Below are 24,080 nucleotides of genomic sequence, written 5' to 3' on the forward strand. Positions count from 1 at the left end.
CCTGCTTTGCTGGATGGGGTGGTCCACGGGCCACTGCTTCGCCCCCTCTCCAGAAGCAGCCGTTTACCAAATCTTTTATACAAAATTTCTCACATTTTTTCCAATGTTAATAATGTGCACTTTAAGTCCATCCCTCCCCCAAAGAATGCTGCATGTGCCAAACCAAACACATCCAGGGCTGCCCATGGGTGACCTCCATCCCTGGTACCCAGACAAGCACTGGGCTGAACGGGCCCTGGTTTAACCATATCTGCAGAGCCATGGCTGGCAAGCTACTAGCAAGCTCATGCTGCAGACCTGGGGCCGGCCAGCCAATGCTTTTCCTGAAGACTCTTGACTTTCACAGTGGGGTAAGCAAGAACAGCCCTGGACCTAAGTCCAACTAAAACCCCAGGGGTGCTCCCCACCCCAGAGTGGACCCCATTCCTGGGTCTGTGCCCTGCAAATGGTGAATCTAGAATGGCAGGGGCACTCACAGGCAGCAGGCAGGGAGACAATCTCCTGGTTCAGCGCTTGCCCCTTACCCTCTGCCCTTCCCAGAGGCAAGAGCTGGACCAAACTGCCGAACCAGCTACTTGAGCCCCAAATAGCACACAGACCCCGTCCAGGCTTACCGGCATGCCACAGTCTCCCTTGGCCCCAGGAGGCCCCGTCAGCAGGGGGAAGGGCGTGGCTCCTGCCAGGTGGAAGAAGGAATAGCCACTGCTCGGGGAGGACAGGAATCGTGCTGGGGCCACGGCCAGGGCCGGGATGGCCTGCCCACCAGACTGGGGCTGTCTAGGGCCTGGCCTGGTAGTCGGGGCATTTAGCAGGGTGTCCCTGGTTGCCTTCTCAGGTCTGAAAGGAATGAGCTCTGGGGAGCTGCTCTTGGCTCCAACTTTCTTTGAGGCTTCCGATCCGATGGGCTTCTTATTTCCAGTAGTGGCCAGGCCAGGCGTAAGGGTGGGAGGTGGCGTTATTCTGGGAATTCTGGTGCCCAAAATGGGAGGCACCAATGTGGCTGGTGGCCCAGGGGACCTGGTAGAGTCAGGGCCAGGGGAACGAGGTGGGGATGAAGCACTGTGTCGGGGAGGTTTGTGGGTGCTCATGTGGGCAGAGGCTGGTTTGCTGGCACGACTAGGCAACCTGGCCTCTGTCTGGGCCCTTGTGGGGACAGGCTTTTTAGAGCTGCCCACAGTGGGAGGCAAGGGCCGGCTGCTAGGTGACAGAGGTTGGGTGCTGGGTGGTCGAGGCCGGGGCGTCATGGGGGTCTTCTCGATGGACTTCCCTGAAGGACGGGAGACTTTGGCAGGAGCTGGGCGGGAAGTGGGTGGCATCGGCTTCTGGGTGTGCGGGTCAAACCTTATGGATGAAGACGGAGCAATCTTGGGGGCTCGTCCGAGGCTTTTGGCAGGGGGTGCTGACAAGGGGGCTGAGGGCTTGGTTGGGAGACTCTGGGGGGCCTTGTGGATTTGGGGGGTTGTGATGAGTGACAAGATTTGGGCAGCTGTGGGGCGGGGTTCTCTGGTGGAGATGGCCAGAGAGGCCCCAGTGGCTGGAGGTGCAGAGGGAAGCACTTTGCTGGCTGAGAGCTTGGCAGGTGGCAGTGCTGTCCTGGCTGGGCCTCCAGCCGTGACACGCGGGCGAGGGTCTGTGGAGTTAGTCCTTAGAGGCTTGGGCATAGCAGCAGGAGCCACAGTCATCTGGAGCCCCCTGCCTGTTGGCCGTGACCCCAGGGCTGGTATGGCAGTGGTCAAGTTCTCCATGCCTGACAGGGCCAAGTCAGCGTGGAAGGCCAAGGGTCTTCCAGGGTCTCGGGGGAAGAGGGGTCCCAGCTGGAGCCGGTACACATCAGCCTGTCCACACTGCTTTCTCAGATGACTGCAGTAGTTGTGAGCTACCTGTGGCACAGGGTGGATGCTGAACTGGCACAGGGCACCTTCAAACTGGACAGCCCGGGGGCTCATCTTCCCCAAGAGGAAGGAGCCTTCAGGGTCAAGCACAGGGTCCCTGTGGAAGGACAGCGGGACAGGCACCCGGCGCTGCCCACAGGCCGTCACCAGAGTGACAGTGCGGCTGCGTAATTCCAGGGCCAGGTGGTGCCAACGGCCATCGTGCACATCCAGGTCGAAGGCCACAGAACGCCGGGGCCCCAGGTGCACAACCGTCTTCCCGGGGAGAAACTGCAGTCCCAGCTGCAGCTTGTGCTTCCGGCTGCGGACGGCGAAGAGAAAGGCATGGTTCACCCGATGGGAGCAGAGGCTGAGTACCAGCGCCAGCTCTGAACCCAGACTGGCAGGGATGACAGCGGCTGTGGGAGCCTGGAGTCGTGCCCTCTGCGTGAAGATGAATCCTGACTGGAAAGGAATGACTCCTGGGGGCGCGGGGCTCCGACCGACCCCTGCCTTATTCCAGCTGAGGCCCAGCCGCTGGAGGACGTCCACATCTGAGGAACAAGTAAGAGAGAAGTCACGGGCAGGGCCTGCACAGCTCAGTTACCTGGGCAGTGTGGCTGGTGCACCCACCATGTCCAGAGCTACATGGTGGTTGTACCCTGCATCTAAACACTGCCCCAAAGGGTCGCGGCAAAGAGCACGTTGGGTGACATCCCCTTGTCTGACTGCATGAACAGAGTTAGGAGATACAGTCCCTGGAACCAAATCTCATGTCAGTGCCTCAGTTTTCCCATGTATTCAATGAGACAAGAGTGGAACCAATCTCAGAAGGGTGCTGTGATGAGCAAGACCTAAATAAAATGCCTGGCGTAAAATAAGCAAACCACAGCTATGGCTCCAAAAAAAAAAAAGAAAAGAAAAAGAAAGAAAAGAAAAGAAAAGAAAAGAAAAGAAAAGAAAAGAAAAGAAAAGAAAAGAAAAGAAAAGAAAAGAAAAGAAAAGGAAAGGAAAGAAAAGGAAAAGAAAAGAAAAAACCCAAGGAAGTGCCGAATGCTCGCTCCTGCTGGGCGAGAGGCCATACTCCAGTTTCCCTGGTTCCCTAGCTCAGATACCCTTTCCTCCAGGCAGTCACTCAGGATGAGGAGTGCAGCCATGTTGTCAGGGCCTGACTGGCTGCACCCCTTCCACAGCCCTCCTGTGGCTCCCCCCTCGCCTCTTCCACCCCAGGGCTGCCTGTGGCTAGAGCAGGCTGCGGGGAGCTGCTGTCTACTGCCAGTGGGAACTGATGTCTCCATTCCTCAGCTGTGCAGCCCTGGGGAGAGCAAGGGAAGTCAGACAGCCATCCATGCGGACCGCATCCTCTGGCAAAGCACATGGACATCTGACCGTGGTCTGGCGGGTCACAGCCACCCCGTAATTACATCGGCAGGGCTTGCCCAAGCAGAAGAAGGGTTTGTGGAGTGTTTATGGAAAGCCAGGCCTTGCCTCTGCTGGCTCATTGGACTTGCTTCGGCTGGCTGGGCTGCCAGCACCTGCAGAAGCCAGCTCCTGGGATGCCTCTTGGTGAGAAAGTAGAGGCGCGGTCTCTGGAATTGGGGTCTGGATCATGCCCTCAGGGTTCTCTCCCTGAGTGCTAACTGCTCTCTCCCTATCAGTTGCCTGATACAGAGGCCACGCTGGGCCCTGCATGCTGTATCTGGCATTTGGCAGGCCCACGGTTGATGCCTGTTGGATGGATGGATGGTAAAGGGATGAATGAAGGGACAGGTGGAAGAATGGGGGGACAGGTAGACGGATGGATGATGGGCAGCTGGAGGAAGGGAGGGATGAGTGGGTAGATGAAGAGATGAATGGATGAAGGGAGGATGGGAAGAGGGAAGGATGGGTGGACGAATGGATGGATAGACAGACAGATGGATGGACGGAGGGCTGGGCTGCTGGAGAGGTGGAGGGCTCAGGTGCCAGCAGTGTGACTGCGGCTCCACAGCAGCCTTCAGAGTCAGAGGCCCGGATATAGCGTCTGCCTAGGCTACCTGTGCACCTGGCCTCTGAGCTCAGTTCCTTGTACCATGAAATGAAGCTGCAAAGAGCACCTGCATACCAAGGTAGCTGGGGGGAAGAGATGGTGGTCTTCAGTACTCCCAACCTGTACTGCAGACCCCCACTCTGGCCTCTTCTGAATTCTAAGGCCTTGACCTCTCTGCCTGCAGGAGGGCCTCGAGGTGGCACCAGAGATGAGCATCCAGAGCTCCAGGGTGCTGGTTCCAGTGGGCTGCAAAGGCCTTCATTTTACCCTAGGACCCAAGGACCATGTCACTTTAAGTTGTGTCCAGTTTCTCAGCTACTACTAATCACTCACTTAAGGGCTGTCCCAGTCATTGTGTATCTCCTGTGTTTTAATCACAGAAACCTTCTTATCATAAAGTACTATTCACTCCAAAGAGCCTAAACATGGCAAGAGTCACTTGACTGAAGCAGAGGTGGGACAACAAATCACAGGCCCCCTTCCCCAGTTGCCACTGCTATAGCCCCCCAGGCCTTCTTACCACCCCTACCTCCATGCAGGAAGCCCACAGCCAGCTGTCATGGCCTTGGGAGAACCCCAACTGGTCAGAGCAAGGGGTACTTGGGAGTGCCATGTGGGTCTTGAGACTGGTCCCCAAGGGCCAAGCCCTACCACGTTGACACCTGCTAAGCTGCTATGAGACCTTGGGTGGGCCCACAGGCAAGGCTGTTTCTTGCCCAAACTTTCCAAGCGAATACAATAATGAGTAGCAATAATAAAAGCTAGATTTATGGAGCACTGCTGTGCATGCATGGAGGGCTTTATTTGCATGCATTATCTCGCTTGATTCTCACAGCAGTCTCGACAATAGAGACTCCTTGCCTTCCCACTTTAGGGCTGAGGGTCACAAGAGGAGCTGGAGAGAGACAGCATCACGTGCCAAGGCCACGCAGCTTATAAAAGGCGCAGCTGGGGTTTGCACGCATGGCCCTCTCCCTCCCCTCCGCCGACCCCTACACTGGCCGGAGCCTCCCAGATTGGATGGAAGGCAGTGTGGAGACACATCCAGGGTCCCATCAGCGGGGAAGAGACAGGGGAATGGGAATGAGTTCAGCCCAGCGCCAGCAGGCAGGGACACAGCCAGCTGGCCACAGCACGAGGCCTTTATTACATAAACCTGCTCCGCATAGCTCCGCCCCTCCCCCTCCATGCATGACTCAGGACTTGGGACAGCTGTTCACCTACTTCATAGGGGGCAGTACCGTGCTTAGGAAAGATGACATTTGCACAAAATGCTGCTGGGTGGCAGAAGTCTCTCCCAGACATACTCCTGCCCTCCAGGGACTCACAGTGCAGCGGCTGCCGACTGCTCCAGTGCGGGGCTGGGCATGGAGCAGGGTGGGAGGCTATGTAAGGAGGCACTGTGGCTGTTTGACAAACAGCCAAGCAGCCAGCCCACCTCCAGTTCCTCCAGTAACGTACAAGTCAGGGAGAGACAGGCTGTCACAAGCACGGGAGGCTGAGGCCCAGGCATGGCCAGCTTCAGTATCAGTGTCTCCTCTGAATGGTGTTAAGCATGCCCGTTGCATAAACAGGGATGACCGAGGCTTCCTAAACCACAAAAACTGGCCCAAGTCTGTCCCAGATAGGAATGTAAGCATTGCCCTTGCACATTCTGCTCTCAGTCCTCGCTACTCCTTACAAAGCTCCCAATGTGGTTCTTTCAAGCCCCCAAAGGACGTCCCCATTCTACTGACAGGAAAATCATGGCACTGAAATCCAGGTGCTGGCATGAGTGTCTTCCACCCTTGAGCTCAGACCCCCTTCTGGCCTCCTTTGTTCCCCCTGGACAAAGAGGAGAGATTTACCTTCAGGAGCTTCTTGGGTGAAGACCAGGGGACAGGCGAACGAGACCAAGATCCAGGCGAAGAGAAAGCCCCTGGAGACCAGGAGATAGAAGTAGACACGCATCAGCTTCCAACCCTCGCGCCCAAAACCCTCGCGCCCTGATCCGGCTGCAGTAGCTGGAAGAGGATCCCCCAGCCCGCGTCCCAGCCCACGCCCCAACTCGTGCCCCAGCCTCAGCCCCAGTTCCAGCCCACATCCCAGCCCAGGCCCCAGCCCACGCCCAGCCCATGCCCCAGCCCCAGTTTCAGTCCACGCCCTCGCCCATGGGAGGCAGCAGGCAAGTTGAAGCTGCCAGAGCCCTTTAGAGCAGTGCACAGTCTGGAGCCTCCAGGTACAGTGTCAGGAGCAGGACTTACTGATGCAGATAGCAACACAACCTTGCATCTCACAGATACACAGACCAAGCACATGTGCCAGGGAGTCCTGGCTGGGTGTCAGAGGATTTGGGGTCCAGCTCAACACCCAGCACTGCCTCCACGAGGCAAGCAAAGGCCAGCCATTCCCTTCTCTGGGCCTCAGTCTCCCCATCTGCAAGCTTCGTGATCTGGAGACCCTTCCCAGGGCCCCAGCCAATGGGAAGCAAAACCAAGTCTGAGAAGCAGATGTGCACAGCAGATTGGTCAGCTACTCCAGGTTGGTCAGCTACTCCCACACAGGACAGCGGTGGGAGGAAGGGGTGACCCTGAACCCGTGCAGACACTGAGCCCAGGCAACTGTGACCCTGGCTTCAGGCCAATGGAGAATGGAAGAGAGATCACAGGGACAGTCTTAAGAACAACGCTGACCACTACACCTCCCACTGCAACCCCAGCTGAGTCACTTGGTCTTTCTGAGCCTCCCTCACATCCCCAGTGACCTGGGCTGACACTCACAGACTAGGCATGAGTGTCCAACCAGTCCTGTGCACATGCTCTGGGCTTGGCCTGGGTCCACCACCACAACAGAGCACCTGGGACAGTCCCTACAGCAATGCTCTCTGGGACCAGGAAGGGTTAATGTGCTGCCCAGAGGCTCCTGCCAAGCCAGGCTGATGCAGCGATCCGATTTCGCCTTCCTGTGGGAAAAGCCACTGGTGACACTCGAAGCCACCAGGGCATCTGATCCTCCAGTGGGCAGACAGGAGGGCGGCACGTGGCCAGGGATGGCTGGGTTGCAGGCTGGAGGGGCCGTGCCAGGCAGGTGGTGAGGGCAAGGAGGGGCCAGACAGGTCTGGGATCCATTTCCAAGAGGGAAGCAGAGAAGACGTGACACTGGGGACTCATGCAATCCAGAAAAATCCTCCTGCCAAGGTCAGCATTGGTACCTGGGGTTCCCCCCCAGAACCCCTGACTCCTGGGAACCCCTGACTCCTGGGAGAACAAGCTCAGAGCCTCAACTTCTCACACTGAGTTCCCCCCACAGCAACTGTGATCACTCACAATTGCCACTTGGGCACTAGGGAAGACACTGGTGGTTTTGTAGCCACAGCCACCTCTCCTTCCTGCTTGCTCACGTAGCCATGAATTATGCAACATCCTAAGTGAAGTGGAGCAAACTTAAACCAATCCTGCAGATGTCATCTGCCACGCCAGTGGCTGGTTCTGCCATAGACACATGAGCCCAATGTGGCCAACGAGATGGGAGGGATACCTGGCACAGAGATGTATGGTGCTGAAGCTGCTGCAGCCATTTTGTGCGTCTGAGGTAACAAGCTCCATGACTACGCAAAGACGGTAGGAGCAAAAAAGAGTGGAGTGACTGATGACACTATTGAGAAGCTGATTTAAGTAACCCTTGTGCTGTTCTTCCTTGGGGCCTCTTGCTACATGAAGTCACAACCACCCTGTTGCTGAAACAGTACTGAGCGCAGAAGGCAAACAAGCAAATGGCACTCGAGTGCCAAGCACAGAGCCTCAGATGCCTTCTCTCGCTTTGTGTGTTCTGTCCCTGCTCCCTAGGAGCCCGCTGGCCCCTCACACCAGGGCGTACCCCAAGAGCACTCGTTGTCTGCTCTCCTGGTTCCCTTTCCAGACTAAGTCCCCGCAGAGCAAGGACGCCTGTCTTACATCCCCAGCTCTTGGCAGACTCACACCATGAAGTGCAGCTTTGCAGGATGAATGCACATGACCCAAGATGGATGACAGGATTCTTGAAGATGTGTCCCCAGATCTTAATTCTGGGGCCTACATGTGGTGTAGTGGATTAAGCAACAGCAGCATCCCATCCCAGGTCCCAGTTGCAGTCCAGGCTGTTCCACTTCTGAATCAGCTCCCTGCTAATGGTCTAGGAAAAGCCACGGAGGACAGCTCAAGTGTGTGGGCCCCGGCACCCAGGTGGGAGACCCAGACGAAGCCATCTGGGGAGTAAACCAGTAGATACAAGTTCTCAGTCTCTCTTTCTCTCTCTCTCTCTCTCTCACTCATTCTTTCAAAACAAATAAATGCTTGAAATTACGAAGCACACAGTGGCCTCACTGGTCCTGGAGAAGAAGCTGAATTGGACAAATGAGGGAACTGAGGCTCAGAACGGGCAGGGCAGGTGTTTCATCCTGCAGCCTGCCCTGGACAGTCTCTGGGTTTCTGATTCCTCGGTGCTTTTCCGCATCCACCAGGGAAATGCAAGAGGCCTTGGCCTGATCCAGCAGAGAAGAACCGACCCCTGGGTCCCAGGTCTGACAGTTTCCAAACCACGGCAAAGGCTCTGACAAGTCCTGCAAGGAAGCAATGGACTGTACTTTCTGCCGCTCGGCAACCCCACTAGTTTCTCTTCCACTTCTTTCTCAGCACCCCTCCCCCAGCCACAGCCCTCACTTCTACGGGGCTTTCACTGCATCATGTTCCATCCCCCCTTGGAGGATGGCCCCCACACTGGCCGAGAGAGGCCAGGGAAGGACGAGGCACAGCAGCTGCACGCGGCCCCAGCGAGGCTTTTTGTAGAGAATGAGAGGGTGAGTTTAACACCCCAAGGCGAGGAGGAGACTCAGAAGAGATGACATCCAAACCTCCTACCTGGCCACCTGCCACCCAAGTCCTGGGTCAGAGCAAGTGTTACTCCCGACACATTCACCACCTCAAATGCTGCAGCCCTTCCAGGCCCTCAAGTCGGAGTGCACTTGACCCATTAACTCACCAAGCGTGCAGCACTTCACCCTTGACACCATCTAGACCTCACCAGAGAGATGCTCAAACAAGGCCCAGAGAGGGGCAGGGACTCGGCCAAGAGCACACAGCATGTGGACAAACAGCCCTTTGCACCTGTCTTGTTTCCGATAGGGGAGAAGCCGGAGGCTTGCAGGGCCTGCCTCCCCGCCAGAGACAGGAGTCCCAGCCTCCTCTGTCAGGGGCAGGGACACGGCCCAAGGAACCAGGGAAGCGCCCAAGGCAGCTCCCGGCCTGGAAAGTTGGCTCCCACAGGGAGGCCCCACCAGGCCCTCAGCTCCTGTTCCAACCCTGTTTAGGCTACCGCTAATAACGTTTAGTGCCTGCGCTGGCTCAGCCCTTTTGTTCTTCCAGGCTTCTGTTTTCACCACAGCCTCGTGGGCCTTGGCTCAGTGATGTTAGGGCTCCAGAACGCCAGGAAGGGCACTGCACATGCACACACATGCACGCGTACACGCATACACACACACATGCAGGGCCACACAGGCCAGGAAGTACTGGAGATAGTCACGCGGAAGGCAGCCTGGCCACCCAACCCTCTGAGAGGGGACCTGCGGGTTCCCAGCCCTTGCCAAATGTCCCCTGCCAGCGTTCCACATGTGGCTGCTGCCGGCTGGCTGTGCTGCCAAGGATCTGTAGCCTGGCTGGCCAGGCTCCTCACATCTGCACTACCTGGGAACACCCAGGACTCAGCCACCCACGGCAGCCTGAACGGGCACCGAGAGCATGCGGCTGAGACCCAAGTCTAAAAACACGCCAGGCAGCAGCCCTGCAGCGCTGCAGAGTGGCTGTCCTCTTGCAGGGTGCTGAGCAGGGCTAGGGTGCCTGCTGGGACACAGAGGGACAAAGAAGGTAGGTCATCTCTCCAGAGTCTGGCGGCCCCCGGGGCCCTTTCTGCACACCTGACACCTCCTCCCGGGAAACACGGATGGGTCATCCGTCTGGACAGGATGCAGCTCAGAGCTTTCCCACTGACTCACATGCCCCATTCATGAAGCAGTGCGCGGTAACATGAATAACAGCTGCCTCTCTGAGTGATCCCTTGCTACGTGCCAGGCACCATTCTGGGTTGTCTACAAGCAAGGGCCCCTGAACCCTCACAAAACCCTGCTTGCCAGCAGCAAGGAAGCCCATTCTGCGGATGGGCACATGAGAAGCAGGGAGCCAAGAGTCACTCAGGTGCGCGGTCAGCATTCACAGAAGAGCCTGTCTAGCCGCAAGGCTCAAACCTGTGCTTAACTGGCCTCCCAGTTACATCAAGGCTGTAGCGTTTCCATTGCTGCCCCCTGCTTCCAAGGGACAAGAGATGCCCCCCACCCCCCTGTGCCAGGGCAGCTGGTGAGCAGAGATGGCAGGAGAGACAGGATGGTGGAACAAGGAACCGGACACAGACTAGTGCCACCAGGGCATGGATAGCTGTTGAGGAACTGCATGGCATGTGAGAGCATGGGAGGGAGCATTGTGGGCACAAGGGAGAAAGGAGAAGGAGAGCCAAGGCTAAGTGCCCCTCAGACAATGTCCCAGCGCCTGGGCTGGGGACACTGGCGAGCAACGCTTCCAGGAACACAGAACCTGGGAGCTGGGGCAGTGCAGTGGTGGGGGAGCAGAGGCTGGCTCCCCACTTGCCCAAAGCTGGGGCACCCCCCATGGAGGGCTCCCCTGGCACCATTTCTTGGCCCAAGCATTGGCATTTGGCCTGGCACGGGGTGGCCTGGAGAAAATGAGTCAGCAGTGTGCTCTGGGAACCCTGCGTGTGTGTGCCTGTGTATGGGTGCGTGCAAGTGCCTAGGTGTGTGTGCGTGTGTGTAAGCAAGCGTGTGCATTGTTGGCGGGCAGGATCTTATGCAGGCGGTTTTTTTCCAAGATGCAGGAGAGGAGAGGGACATGCCCCTCCTGCCAGCTCTGAGGAGATGCAGGGCGCAGCTACAGCTCCCAGGAGTGCCCCGGGCCTGGGGGTTAGGATGGAGAGCCACCAAGTCGCGAGCAGAGACAAGGGTAGCCAGGGAAAGGATGTTCCACACACCCCGCCCAGGACTGGCTCCGCTCACAAGCCGCTGGGGTGTCGGCTCTGCACCGCCCCTCTGTGGGGATCCCCTGGCCATCAGGGGTTCCTCTCAGGGCCTTGCTGGCACACGGAAAAGCCAAGGCAGGCACCACCAACAGCTGCCAGCGAGAAGCTGGGAACGCCTGACACCCAGACCCGCGCGCGCCACACACACACACACACACACACACACACACACACACACACACACACACGGAGACTTCCAGAAATGCGGGGGACGTGCGGACTCACACAGACGTGGAGTAGGCAACAGGCCCGGAGACCCAACAGCGTGTACAGAGTTTCACAAGAAAAGATGGAAAGCGAGACCGACCCGCTAGATCTGCACACCGGCAGCTACCGGAACACACCGAGGCAGGCCAAACCGAGACCCCCGCTTCTCGGCCCATCCCAACATCTCCCGCCGACTGCCCCACCCCCGGCTGCGCGCTCAGGGAGCCACCACCCACCCCCAGCCCGACCCTGACCCCAGGGTTGGCCCTGCCCCGACCCTCCCCAGCTGGGCCCCTACCCCACCGGGATCAGCTGCCCAGTCAGGCACGGCCGGACGACCGGTGCTCGCCAACCCGTGGGGCGCAGCACCCTGTTAACCCTTTGCCTTCCGCCACTCAGGAGCCGACAGGAAGCTGACGTTTCGCTAGCCGGCGTCAGGCTCCGCCGCAGCGGGGAGAGGGGGACCCCCCAATCGCCTGCAGATCCAAGCTGCAGGACTGAGTGTGTACTCACCCCCCGCGTGCCTCTGCCGCCGCTGTGCCTCGGGCCCCCGGTGCCGATCCCGCGCCCATGGCAGGCCCCTACTTCATGCTCCCGAACCCGGGGGGCAAGTGTGGGCGCGCCCCATGGGGCCGCCAGCCCCCCGCCCCGTCGCGCCAGGCCGGCTCAGAGCGCGCGGCCCCGGTGCCCCCAGCGCAGCCCAGCACCCAGGGGCGCACGAGCAGTCCAGCAGCACGGCCGGGGCCCCGCGGCGGGCGCCCGCGCCAGGCCCATGGTCTTGGGAGTCCGGCGCAGCGTTCGCCCCTGCCTCTCTCCTTTTCTGCTTTCACCGAAAAGGAGGGAGAAGCCAGAAAGAGTAAAGAAAAAAATGTTCCAACTTTTGGGGGCGGGCTGCTGGCGGTCCCTGGAGGCAGTGCAAGGCCGGGCGAGGGCGCGCGGAGGGCGGTGGAAGCTGCCTCCCCGCCGGCCTGGGGGAGGAGAGGAAAAGGAAGGATTTGGGGGAAATGAAGGCGATTTAAAGTCTCGGCCGGCGGCAGCTCTCCACCTTCCCTCCTCCCCGTACCGGGCCGCCCTCTGCTGCCCGCTGCTACCCCCTGCCGGCCGCAGCCGGGCACACAGCGTCGGCCGGCCCCACGGGGACACCCGCCCCCTCTCGCGCCCACAGACCCGCCAGCAGATTCAGAAAGCAAGGGATTACACCCGGTTGCAATCATGGCCCTAGTCCTGAGATTCGGAACTTGAGGTTCCTCGATCTGGGGACATGGGGTGGAGGAAGAAAGGGAGAGGAATGTTGAAGGGACAGAGCCAGGGTCCAGACTTGATGTCTAAGCCTCCCAAGACAGTCTGTCCAAACCCTCAAGCGCCAACACACGGAATGCACTCTCGGCGTGGGAGAGCCCTGCAGAGCCTGATCCCCTCCTGTTTCCCTCTTCTCCCTAGCTTTCGTCAAAAGCGGGAATTACACCCACAAACCCGCAAACGTGGCTGGGGGGTAGAATTGCACACCCTGACCTACGGCACCACCGCTTCGTGCCCCTCCACACTCACGCATACTGCAAAGGCGCACAGTGGAACCGTAAGACAAGAATCTCCCTCCACCACTCGTGCACCGCAGCTCCGCACGCACTCACTGGAAAGCGCACCGCCCGCACGCATGCTTGCCCAGCTTAGCCCGGACACACACGCATTCACGTGCAGGAGCAGCCACGCACTCCTTCCCGGACTTAACAAGGAACACAGTCTTCAGTGCTTCCAATGGGCATGCACACGCAAACACACAAGAGTGGAGCACACGCACACCGAATCGACCCCATCGTGCACACCCTCTCTGGTGCTCATTCACGCGCGCACACCGCACTGGCACCTACCGCATGCGTGAGCCCAGAAGCCCACTCCACGGGTTTGTAGCCAAGTCGCACCAACCCCAGTAGCTCCCAGCGCTCCAGGGGGCCCGGGCACTTACTGGGTCCATAAGCGCGAGGCTTGACGGTCGGTCCTTCCGCGGTCGCCTAACGGCATTTGTATTCATGGGTCCCCGCAGCCCCAGGCGCGGGGGCGGGGGTGTGTAGTCCCCTTCCCTAAGCACGTCGCGGGCGCACGGACGGCTGCAGCACCTGGAAGGGCATGGGCGCATGGAACTTTGCCACCATCCAGGTACGCCTACCCTTGAATTTGGGCAGCTCGGCGTCCTCGGGCTCCGGTGCAAGCTCCAGGCGCGGGGGGCGGCTCATAGGTGCTGGGGCCGCGGCGCCCGCCGGGCCTTTTGAAGTCTCCGCTGGGGGCGGGGAGGGGGCGCTGAAGGCGGCCTTTTAAACTGCTGCTGCACGCGGGCTTGGTGGAGCAAGGTGTCTGGTTTCAACCAACTTTAGGAAAAGTCCCAAGCCCGGCGGGGGTTGGGGCGAGGAGAGCCGCATAGCTGTGCGCTGCTTCCTGTAGGGGGCAGCGCACCCAGGCCTGCCAGGAGGGAGGCCCTGCGAGGTCCTAGGAACCCGCAGGCGGCTGGAAGGCGCGCGGAACCGCCGGCGCCCGCCGCCCGCACCCTTACGTGCAAGCGGGACTTCTCCACCTCCCTGTGGACGAACCGCAGGGCGCGCAGGAACACCCATCACACTGTGCACGTATTGTGCTTGCTCGTGCCGCCTTCTGGGAGAGGCGCCGCGGGTTTTCCCCGCTGGGCTTCGGAAGTCCGCAGCCCCTGGCAGGCTGAGAACTCCCTGCTCTCCCCCTCCAATCACCGCTGATGTTTTTGAGCTGCATACTTGGTGCCAGGAAGATCCTGGCTTTATTTACATTTGGGGGGTATTTTGTTCACAGTGGAGTTTTCACGTTAAAGGGGGATACTTTTAAAGCATTTGCATTAAGATAGGATTATCTTGATCGCCTGGAGGCTGACACCCCCCTTAACATTGGTTTCCATTAGCACCCTTTCTTGGTGTTTGTTGCTTTTTTCCCTCAGCCTCCCCCCAGCGCCTGCTCAGTGCCTCGTTTTATTCATCTGATCGTGGGGAGATGACACAGCTGAGCTACCAGGGCCAGCCTGTCTGCGGCCAAGCTACTTCAGGACCCTGCTTCCTCCCAGCTTCTCCCAGCGCCCCATAGTCAGAGCCTCAGAGTCTATTTGCACCCCCTGGGTACAACTCAAAGCTTGCCTGACTCTGTGGGGCTGCTGTGCCCCCTTGACACTTCCATGCAATACCCCTAACGTCCCCCCCAAAGGTGTGCTCCACATCGCAGAGCTCCGTCCCCTCTCCCCGCACAGGGCCAGCACACAAAAAATGCTCCTTCAACCATCAGTAATTGAAGTCTTGTAGTGGTTTGATTTTTTTGAACTCCTACAACATGCAAGTTTGCAAGCGGTTGATCCTGCTGCTGTGCGTGTGGATGGTAGACATGAAGACACGCACAGTGAGTTTGGGGTGGGGAATGGCACCTGGATGGGAGACGTCGGGCCCCTCTGTATCAGGAAGAACCCCCTCCCCACCCCCCGCAGTCCCATAAGGATAATGGCAGGAGAACTGAGAGATGCAAATCAACTGGATCTTCCAGGTGACTAAGGGATAGAGAGAAACCAAGGAGGGTTTCCAGGAAGAGGAAGCATTCAGCTCCTGGATGCATTGGAGAAGCAGGCTGCTGTGATCCAGGGCGTGTCTGTGAAAGTCACAACAAAAACAAACAAAACAGAGCCAGCAGGGATGGATTTCAGGTTTTAAAAACACTTTTTTTTTTTTAAGATTGACACATTTGTTTATTTGAAAGGCAGAGGACACAGAGAGATTTGCTCATCCACCGGTTCATTCCCCAAACGGCTGTAGCAGCCTGCACTGGACTAGGCCAAAGCCAGGATCCAGAGCTCTGTCTGAGTCTCCCACGTGGGTGCAGGGGCCCTCCCATTAGCCAGGGAGCTGGAGCAGAAACAGAAATGCAGGGACTGGAACCAGGACTGGGACATGGAAGACTGGTGTCACATCGCTGAACCTGCTATACCCCTATATCAACCCAGGATTTTGGGTTTCAAGAGAAAAATAAGAGGCGCCCAGCTGAGAAACTGTCTAGTTCTTTTTGCTTCCTCCAGCCTGCCTCATCATGTGAGCAGCACGACACGCCTCACTGGCCACAGAACCGTTTCCAGACGGCGGGAGGCAATTCCGCCAAGGTCAAGGACAGAGAGTGGTTGGGTGTCAGGCACTTTTCACCTTTCACCCACAAGGCAGATTATGCAAATGCTCAGTGCTGGGAGCCTGCTCCCCTGGGTAAGGACACACAGGGATCGGGACAGGGTTGAGATGGGGAGGAAGAAATATCCCTTGAGAGCCTGAGAGGCATCCTCTCCCAAGCCTCCCTCTCCCCATCTGTGAATTCAGGGGTGGTGTCACCAGAGGTGTGGTCGTGGGCACAGGCCCTTGGAGAATGGAAGGATGCAACTGCGACTCAGCTGCAGAACAGCTGAGAGCAAGCTCCCTGCAGGTTACTCGGCTGTGGCTGAGAGGGAGGTTTATGGTCCTGCAGGCGTTCACAGTCAGCTGGAAGACAAGGACCCTATCAGAATTCCAGGCAACTGATCCCTGCCACCTCTTCGCAGCAGTTTTTCCACCAAGAAGGTTTGTGGGCACAGTTAGCAGGATGAAACGGAAGGCTTGCTGATATAATAGGGTGTGGAAGACACAGCCATTGCTCACCCTGGGAAGCGAGCGGGGCCCAGTCCAATGCCCTGGAGACCCAGTCGGATAGCGGTGCCAGCCCTAAGCAGACGCATAGGGCTTCCTGGCCAGTTGGGGACTCACAGCATCCTTTGCTCCCTGATGTGTATACCAGCCAGGGACCCAATGCTCTCTGAAATGCAACACCTTAAGAAAAGCTACTGATCTTGATAGCTTGGGAAGTGGACACAAAGCAGGCATGCGATCAGCAAGTGGGTTCTTTTAAAAAGAAAAAAAAAATTATTTGAAGGTCAGAGTTATATAGAGAGAGAGAAAGAGAAAGGAATCTTCCCTATGCTAGTTCACAACCCAAATGATCACAATGGCTGGAGCTGGCCAATCAAAAGCCAGAAACCAGGAGCATCTTCTGGATCTCCCACAGTGCAGGGGCCAGGCACTTGGACCATCTTTTGGTGCTTTCTCGTGGCACATTAGCAGAGAACTGGCTCAGAAGAAGAGCAGTCAGTACATAAACTGGCACCCATATGGACACCAGCATCGCAGGCAGTGGCTTAACTTGCTACACCACAAAGCTAACTCTCTGAGCAATTTCTTAATAAGCCACAAGCTGAAGTGATGGGATGGAGATTGCACACCATCCAGGTGTTGATGCACATCCATTTATCCACGACGCTGTTTGAGGACCCATGGTGCACCAGGCTATACAATGGCCTGGGGGAGGAAGGCAGGAAAGAGACAAGCAGGCAACAGGTGTGAGGAAGTCCTGCCTCAACCCTCGCTGCTTTAACTGCTACTGCAGAACAGAGCAGAGAGCCAGGGCCCTACATCCCAGTGCCCTGATGTTGCTCATGCCCTGCACTACTATTGGGCAAACCCTGTTGGCCCCTGTCCCAATGTCAACCCACTCGCTGATTGCATGCCTGCTTGTGTCCACTTCCCAGGCTATCCAGATCAGTAGCTTTTCTTAATGTGCTGTGTTCAATACACTCACAGCACATGTCTAGTAACAGACACATTTATTCCCTGGTCACTTAGTCCATAGAGAGCTGCTGCCCTGAGTCCAGCACTGAACTCGGGGCTCTAGGACCTGTGTTCCTCCCGTCTCCCCAGTCTGGATTTATTTTCCCCAAGGCTGGGCTAAGTGGCAGGGGACTAGTCAAAGCCCACTTTGTAGGGGCTAACCTTGACCAAAATGTGGAAGCTCCTGGGAGAAAAATAAGGTCTGGAAGAATCTACAGAGCTGCCTGACCCCACTTCCCCATTTTACAGATGGGAAAGCTGAGGCTCAGAGCCAGTATATGTGATAGTCTCTAGGTCACATGCAGTCAGGGCCAGGGCTTAGGGGGGAAAGTCAGGCTTCCCAGGTTTGCCTCCAACTGTAGGGGATCAAACCTATCTCCTTATCTTTGTACTCCTTCAGTCCTTGGAAGAATTAGATCCATTTTGCAGATATGAATGAGTGAAGCCCTTTAGATTCCCGGCCAGCCAGCAGGCATAGAGACAAAGCAGTTGGTGAACTTGGAGAGGTTGTGCTTCCCATCCTTGGCTCCTGGGGCTGCCTCTGCCTGCAGGGCCCTTCAAGCTCCTGCCAATTTTCTTACAGCTCATCTGTGCCCTGGACTCACCCTGCTGGTCTTTAGCATGATGTCTGGGACTGTCTTACCTGCTCACTGGGAGCTCTTCTAGAGACTCAGCCTGTGTCTTTCCTCCCCAGTAAGTGCTGGCTGAGTGATGGAAGGAAGAGACTGCAGGGCGAGGTGAGGAGGGACGAGGGGAGAGCTGGGACTGGGTGACTAGCACGCTGGGACATGCCCACAGCCACTAACAAGATTTCGCCTCCACCTGCCCTCGTTGACAGCCTGCCCCCTCAGGTGGAAGCTGCGTCCCTCCCCAGCATGGACAAAGCCCACCACAGTGAGCCCCTGCCTCCAGCCAGTGAATGATTCAAGAATGGACAGAAGATAGAAGCTAGCCACTGAGAAGTGGTAGGCATCATGTGCTGTAGGGTCCTCACACATAGACAGAAACCAGCGCCTTATCTCCTGCTTCTCTTTGGTCCTTGTCTACTTAGGATGTTCCACTTAGAGAGATTCTAGCCCTCCCGCCACCCAGAGATGACAACCCTAGATCCATGGCTAGCAGGCTGAGGATGGCAGTAAGAAATCAGGTCCTTAGCATGCTAGTGGGAGGATGAATTGTGTACCAGGGCTGCCCCCTTTTCAGAACAGCGGTAACCCCTGCTATTAGAGCCACTTGGAATGGCATTTTGTCTCCCTGGCAGGTGATGGCATTGGGGTCTGTGTGCCAGAAGAGCAGGAATATGGATCTGCAACAGACAAAAGGATTTCAGCGATAACAACAGACAGCCTTCTCTGGAGATAACACAAAATAATGTCAAGTTCATATCTTGGCTTTCTAAGCAATAATCTCATGAGATAGATGGGACAGATATCCTCACCTGACGTTTAGAGATCCAGAAACCAAATCCACAGGGAAAGATCTTGCCCAGTTCATTGAGCAGCAAGGTGAAAAGTGAGGGCTAGAATCATGCCTACCCTCACCCCCGCCCACCCACCACTGAGTCTAGTGCTTATAATGAAAGACCAGGTACCACAGCTGTATGAGGAGTAGATGAGGCTTCGTCACAACCCTGAAAGTGACTAGTGTGACAGTGCTGACAAATGGTAGGACCACTAAGAGGATGTCATGAAAATGCATCCAGTTCCATGCCTGCAACCTTGCCATTCAACTCCTGCGAGCCGAATCTGCTGTCAGACACACCAACAGACAACAGAGTTAGGGTGGCACCCATTCCTCCTCCACCAGCTGCCATCTGCGTCCCAAGATCCTTGGGGCTGTTTAGACCGTCTCCCCCATAGTACCCTGCTGGAGCTCCTTGGCAATGACTGCTGGAAACTGCGACTATGGCATGAGCCAAACCACTCTGCAAGCAACAAGCTGCTCCTGACCCATTCTTTCTTCAGCCCCCACCTTCTTTCCTCCAATTACTTGTCATTCGGTACCTCTTCTATGCCTTCTACCACATTTGCCTCAAAGGCACTGGAGTTTGCACACCCAGCCATCATCGGGGAACTCCAGCAAAGTTCAAGGGGTGGCTTCTGATCAGCCTAGAGTGGAATGGGACTGTCACATCCCCCCATGTGTGTAGGCTAAACACCTGGTAATGCAAACAGAAAGTGCTTCCTGCACTGGCATTTCCGAAGAAGAGCAATACAGCTCTCCCTCTCCCCACTGCCCCCCACCAACCACTCCAGGTTCTTGTGGCCCTGGAGCCTGGAACCACTGTGTGGTTACTTGTTGTCCCCTTTTCCTACAAAGAACTGTGGATGAGTACGCCTAGTCACTGTTAGTGCTGGCAGTTGGCTCTGGTTATGGAATCCTTCTGGCTGCCACTGTGGTACAGGGCATCTCTGCATACACTCACCTTTGCACAGGTGAAGAGAAAGAGTGCAAACTGTACCAACCAGTGACCACATTCTTGCCTAAAATCTCACTTATGTTGGCATCTAGAAAAGGTTCAAATTTTAAACCCCCCCCCCCAGCCTGCCCAGTCCTTAAGGCTGGCTGCAGGATGTGGCCAAGCCAACACACCAGGATACCTGTTACAGCCCCATCCTGCTCAGCCTTGGGACATAGCCCATTCCTTCCTCCCCCTAGACATGTTCATTCATCTGTTAAACTGGGGGAAACTAACACATTTCCACTGTAGCTCTCCTTTCTCCCAGCTCCAGTGGCCCAAGGTGGTGAGCTGGCACATCCAATCCAGCCGGCCTTATGGGGGCTCCTCCCTCTACTACCCTAACCACCAAGGCTCCTGCCATCCTTGCTGTCCATGCTGGTGGTGGCAGAAACCATCTCAGGTAAAATTCCTGGTTCTGTGATCGCGGACATAACATTCAACTCACTGGGCCCACATTTGCCTGTCTGGAAGTGGGCAAGCAGTAGCAACCTTATATTTTCAATTGGGAAAAGAGTACATTCCTCGTGTCCTAAATCTGAGGATCAAATGAGTTCCTCTGCATAATGCTCTTAAAATAATGCCAGGCCCACGGGAAAAGGATGATCAACACAGGCTGTGTTGGCTACTGCCATCATCACTGGTATCTTCTCGGATGGTGCGGGTACCAGTTGTTAAAGCACTGCTTTGGGCATTATAGCCCATGCAAGAGCACCTGGCTCCAGTTCCAGCTCCACTTCTAACCCCTCACCCTGAGAGGCAGCAGTGATGGATCAAGTATTTGGATCTCTGCCATCCACATGGGAGATCAAGGTTGAGTTCAGACTCATGGCTTCAACCCTGCCTGGCTTGGCTCTCGCAAGTGTTTGTGGAGTGGAGCAGCAGGGTGAGAGATTGCTCTGTGGCTCTCTCTGTTTCTGTCTGTCTGCCTTTCAAGTAAAACAAAAAATCAATATACTGGGGCAATTGAATTCAGAAAGTGGGGACTGTGCTAGGACCTCAGGTGAGAGGTCAGAAGGCAGATGTTCCTTGGATTCCAGGCCTCTAGTCCCTGTCCCTGGGCGTTGTCATGGGAGACCACCATTTGTCACGGACAGTGGCAAGATGAGCAGAGTGGAGTGGTGGAGACTGCACAGGAGCTTGCGCATCCATGTTTGATGGAACAGCTGCAATCGGAGGGCATCAAGTCTAGTCCTTGTACCTGGTTCCTGCCTCACCTGGAAATACAACACCACTGGTTTTCCATTCTCTCTCAGGACTCCAGTCAGGGCCAGGAAGGGCCCTCAAGGGCTTTGCTTCCCTGGAAGAAACCTCGGCTGCTTGCCCAAGGTCCCCAGCCAGGACCTGATGAACCTGGGTTGTTGATGGTACTGTCAGCATCCCGAGTTCCAAGCTGCAGAGCAAAGGCACCTCCCAGATGGGCTCCGTCCAGCCCGAGCCCAGGAGCAACACAAGAGAGGCAGCAGTGGGCACATATGACTATCTCGCTCCTCCCTCTGACCTGGCCTTGGGACTTCTCTGCATTCGCTTTCCACCCCCTGCCCCGCCTACCTCTTCCAGTCAGTCTCCAAAGGGAAGACAGATCTGCCCAGCTCCAGCTCACCTGCCAGTTCTCACTTGGAGGGGTCAGGAGAGGGGAAGGAGATAAGGAAGCTGTAAGTGTCTTGTGTGCCAGGCTCTAGACACTCAACGATTCTTTTGACCTCAGGACAAGATGGCAGGTGCCATCACTGTGCCTACTTAAAGGATTGCAGTGCCCTAATGGGTGTGGGGAAACTTTCTTCAGCCAATGGCCTCTTAGATGTTTACAGCATCATTCACAGGCTGTGCAAAATGATCAATTTTTTTTTAAAAAAATGAGCCTGCTGGGGTGGGCATTGTGGCACATCAGGTTAAGTAGATGTCTGTGGTACCAGTATTCCACATGAGTGTTTGAGTCCCGGCTGCTTCCAGTCTAGCTCCCCACCAAGGTGTCCAAGAAAACAGAAGAAAATGGGCCTGGGGCTTGGGCATATGTGGGAGAGCCAAAAGAATACTCATATATCCTGGCTTACCGCCTGCCAAAGTTCCAGCTGCTGTAACACCATCTTGAGAGTGAACCAGCAAATAAAAGATCCTGCCGCCCCATCCCCCACCCCACCTGTTTCTCTCCCTCTCTCTGTTTGCTTCAAAGAAACAATAAATAAATCTTTTTAAAAATTAATCTGCTCTATAGCAGGTTTGAGTCTGGCGTGTGGTTGCATTGGCAGGGACAGAGCAAGTGAGTGGCTCCACATCCTTGACCTCAATGGAAGTCAGTTGACATATTTTTTTATTAACATTTAAATCCCTTAAAATAGGAACCTGTATTGTGACATCATGGGCTAAGCTCTGTCTGTGGCTCCAGCACCCCGTATAGACACCAATTCATGTCCTAGCTGCTACATTTCTGATCCAGCTCCCTGCTTATGTCCTGGGAAGGCAGAGAGGATGGCTCAAGCCTTTGGGACCCTGAACCCATGTGGGAGATGTGCAAAAAGCTCATGGCTCCCAGCTTCTGACTGGCTCAGCTCTGGTTGTTGTGGTCATTTGGGGAGTGAACCGGCGGATGGAAGATCTTTCTGAGTTCTCCCCTTTTCTCTATCAGTCTGCCTTTCAAATACAAATAAAATGGGTCTTTTTTAAAAATCTTAAAATAAAAAGTAAGAAGAACTTGCATTTCCGAGCAGCACCAGCTGCTTCCCATGGATTCCACAGGCCCATGTGGCCACTGGCTACTGTAGTAGGGCTAGTCAGTTGAAACACAGGATGCTCCCGTGCTGGCAGAGTGCCCTGCTGGACAGCGTCATGTTGAAAAAGAGCAAGGAGTTGGGGAATGATTTGCCTGGAGCCACACAGAGAGTTGCATACAGACCTGGGCTGGGCCTTGTAGGTCTCGCTTCCAAAGCCTCTGCTTGGAATCCATTGGCCACCACTTGGCCCCGGAACAGGCAGGATTGTTTGCCTGGGATGCGAGGTCAACTCGGGAAACCAAACAAGAGATCAGAAGACTGTGGGGAGATGCGAGAGTGGAGAAAAGGAGCCAGCTGTTCTTGAGGATTATTTTTATCCTGCCCAGATATCCCAGCGAGTTGCCTTTCTCCTGCCGAAAGCTATTTTTATCTCAAAAACTGGGCTGGGAGCACTCTGCCATTGGACGGGCCGAGGGATTCGCTGACACATCATCAGCGCTGCCGTACCAGGGCTCCCCGGCTGCTGGGTGAGTCCCAAGGAGGGTGCTCACTGCCGTTCTCCCAGCAGCTCCAGGGGGACCCCCAGGACAGATAGACAGTGCAAACCCCAAGTTACAGATGGGGAAACTGAGGCCTCAGTGGGTAGAGCAAGTTGTGTGCAGTATAGCTGAGATATTTTTTTCTGCACTTGGACTGAGACTAGGCCCTCCTCTCGGGGGAGGGTATGGGCTTCAGGGGAGGGGTGTTGAAACATCGAGACAAGTCCATGGCTGGACCCTGTGTTGCCCTGCCTTGCTGGAAGCAGGCAGGTTACTGGGCAACACTGGGCTTTTCTCCCTGGTCCATCATGCGGGGTCTTCACTAACCTCTCTCCTGCCTTCACCACAGTCCCACTGGGAGTCTGGCCAATTGAAAAGTTTTTGGTGACCTGGAAAACACCCAATGTTGGAAAAAGCTTTTTGTCCTCCTCCTCCTCTTCTTCATCTTCCTCCTCCTCATCATCACCATGGTAAGCTGTGAGATCCCTAATGGTGTGCATTTCCTACCCCTTCCCCTGCCTGCTTGGGCCTCAGTTTCCCTGACTGAAACCTGAACGCTTTGGCCCAGACTGTCCCTGGGGCCTCCCTCCCCACCCTGGCTGGCCGTTTCTATGACCCATTCATTCGGTCAACAAGTGTTTATTGAGTTCTAGGAGCCTCGCGCAGTGGGGAAACGCAGCCCCGGCTTCTGCAAAGCAGGCCCCCCCACCCCTGTTTTGCTGGCCCCAGCCACATGCGCAAACCCCTTGTGTTTTCCAAAGGCAAGTTAAGGCAAACATGTTATTCTCCCAAACACACTCGCTGCCCCATCTCACAGAGGAAAAAAAGAAAATCCTCTGACCCTATGGAAAACACAGCCAGCAGAAGACAGAAGCCATCCCCAGTTCCTCCTGGCAACGTGGCAGGGGTTGGGTGATGGGCCGGGAGTGTCCCCACTCAGACAGGAGACCCTGTGTGAGACCTGTGTCCCTCAGAGAAACAGCCTGTGTTTGTCCCTGCCATCCTACAGGGCAGCCACAGCCAAGCAGGAAAAAAAACAGCCCCATTCTGTACCCAGCCTGTCCCCAGAGCGAGGAAAATTGTCCATAAATATTTTTATCTGTACTGTCACCGAGGGAGCTAAGAGGAAGCCTTTGATTCTCCCAGCCCCTAGCCACCCCTTTCCTCCTGGGACCCCGTGGTCAGAGCTGACCTGGGCATCCCACGTCCCACCCTTAAATTATAGGCTGTTGCCCCTGACGCCTGGCCCCAGGAGGTGGTGGGATTCGAGGGGGGACCACACTGCACCACCACAGCCAGCCCTTTGGCTGTCGAAACAGCCTCCAGCAGCCAGCTGGTTTCCTGCCGGGAGCTGGTGGTCAAGGCTGAGGAGGTGTAGGACCCAAAGATGGAGCTGGGGTTACAACCGGGGTCCAGGGGTGGTGGGGGAGAGAGAGAGAGAGCGACCCAGGGACACCAACTGGACCTTGCATTGCCTCACTCACCAGGGCCA

General features: G+C 56.3%; 1 protein-coding gene across 1 annotated transcript in view; it reads right to left on the minus strand.

Moving 5' to 3' along the window:
• Window positions 1–11,774, minus strand: part of COL27A1 (collagen type XXVII alpha 1 chain) — a 113,693-nt gene extending 101,919 nt beyond the window's left edge. The window contains exons 1-3 of the mRNA XM_040963284.1: window positions 11,716–11,774; window positions 5,748–5,818; window positions 615–2,425 (exon numbers count right to left, since the gene is read on the minus strand). Of these exons, the coding sequence (XP_040819218.1) occupies window positions 615–2,425; window positions 5,748–5,818; window positions 11,716–11,774 (1,941 nt within the window). The remainder of the gene's footprint in view (window positions 1–614; window positions 2,426–5,747; window positions 5,819–11,715) is intronic.
• Window positions 11,775–24,080: the final 12,306 nt, after the last annotated feature.

The sequence above is a fragment of the Ochotona curzoniae genome, unplaced genomic scaffold, assembly GCF_017591425.1.
Source record: "Ochotona curzoniae isolate NIBS_2020 unplaced genomic scaffold, NIBS_Ocur_1.0 scaffold_3208, whole genome shotgun sequence".
Taxonomy (NCBI): domain Eukaryota; kingdom Metazoa; phylum Chordata; class Mammalia; order Lagomorpha; family Ochotonidae; genus Ochotona; species Ochotona curzoniae.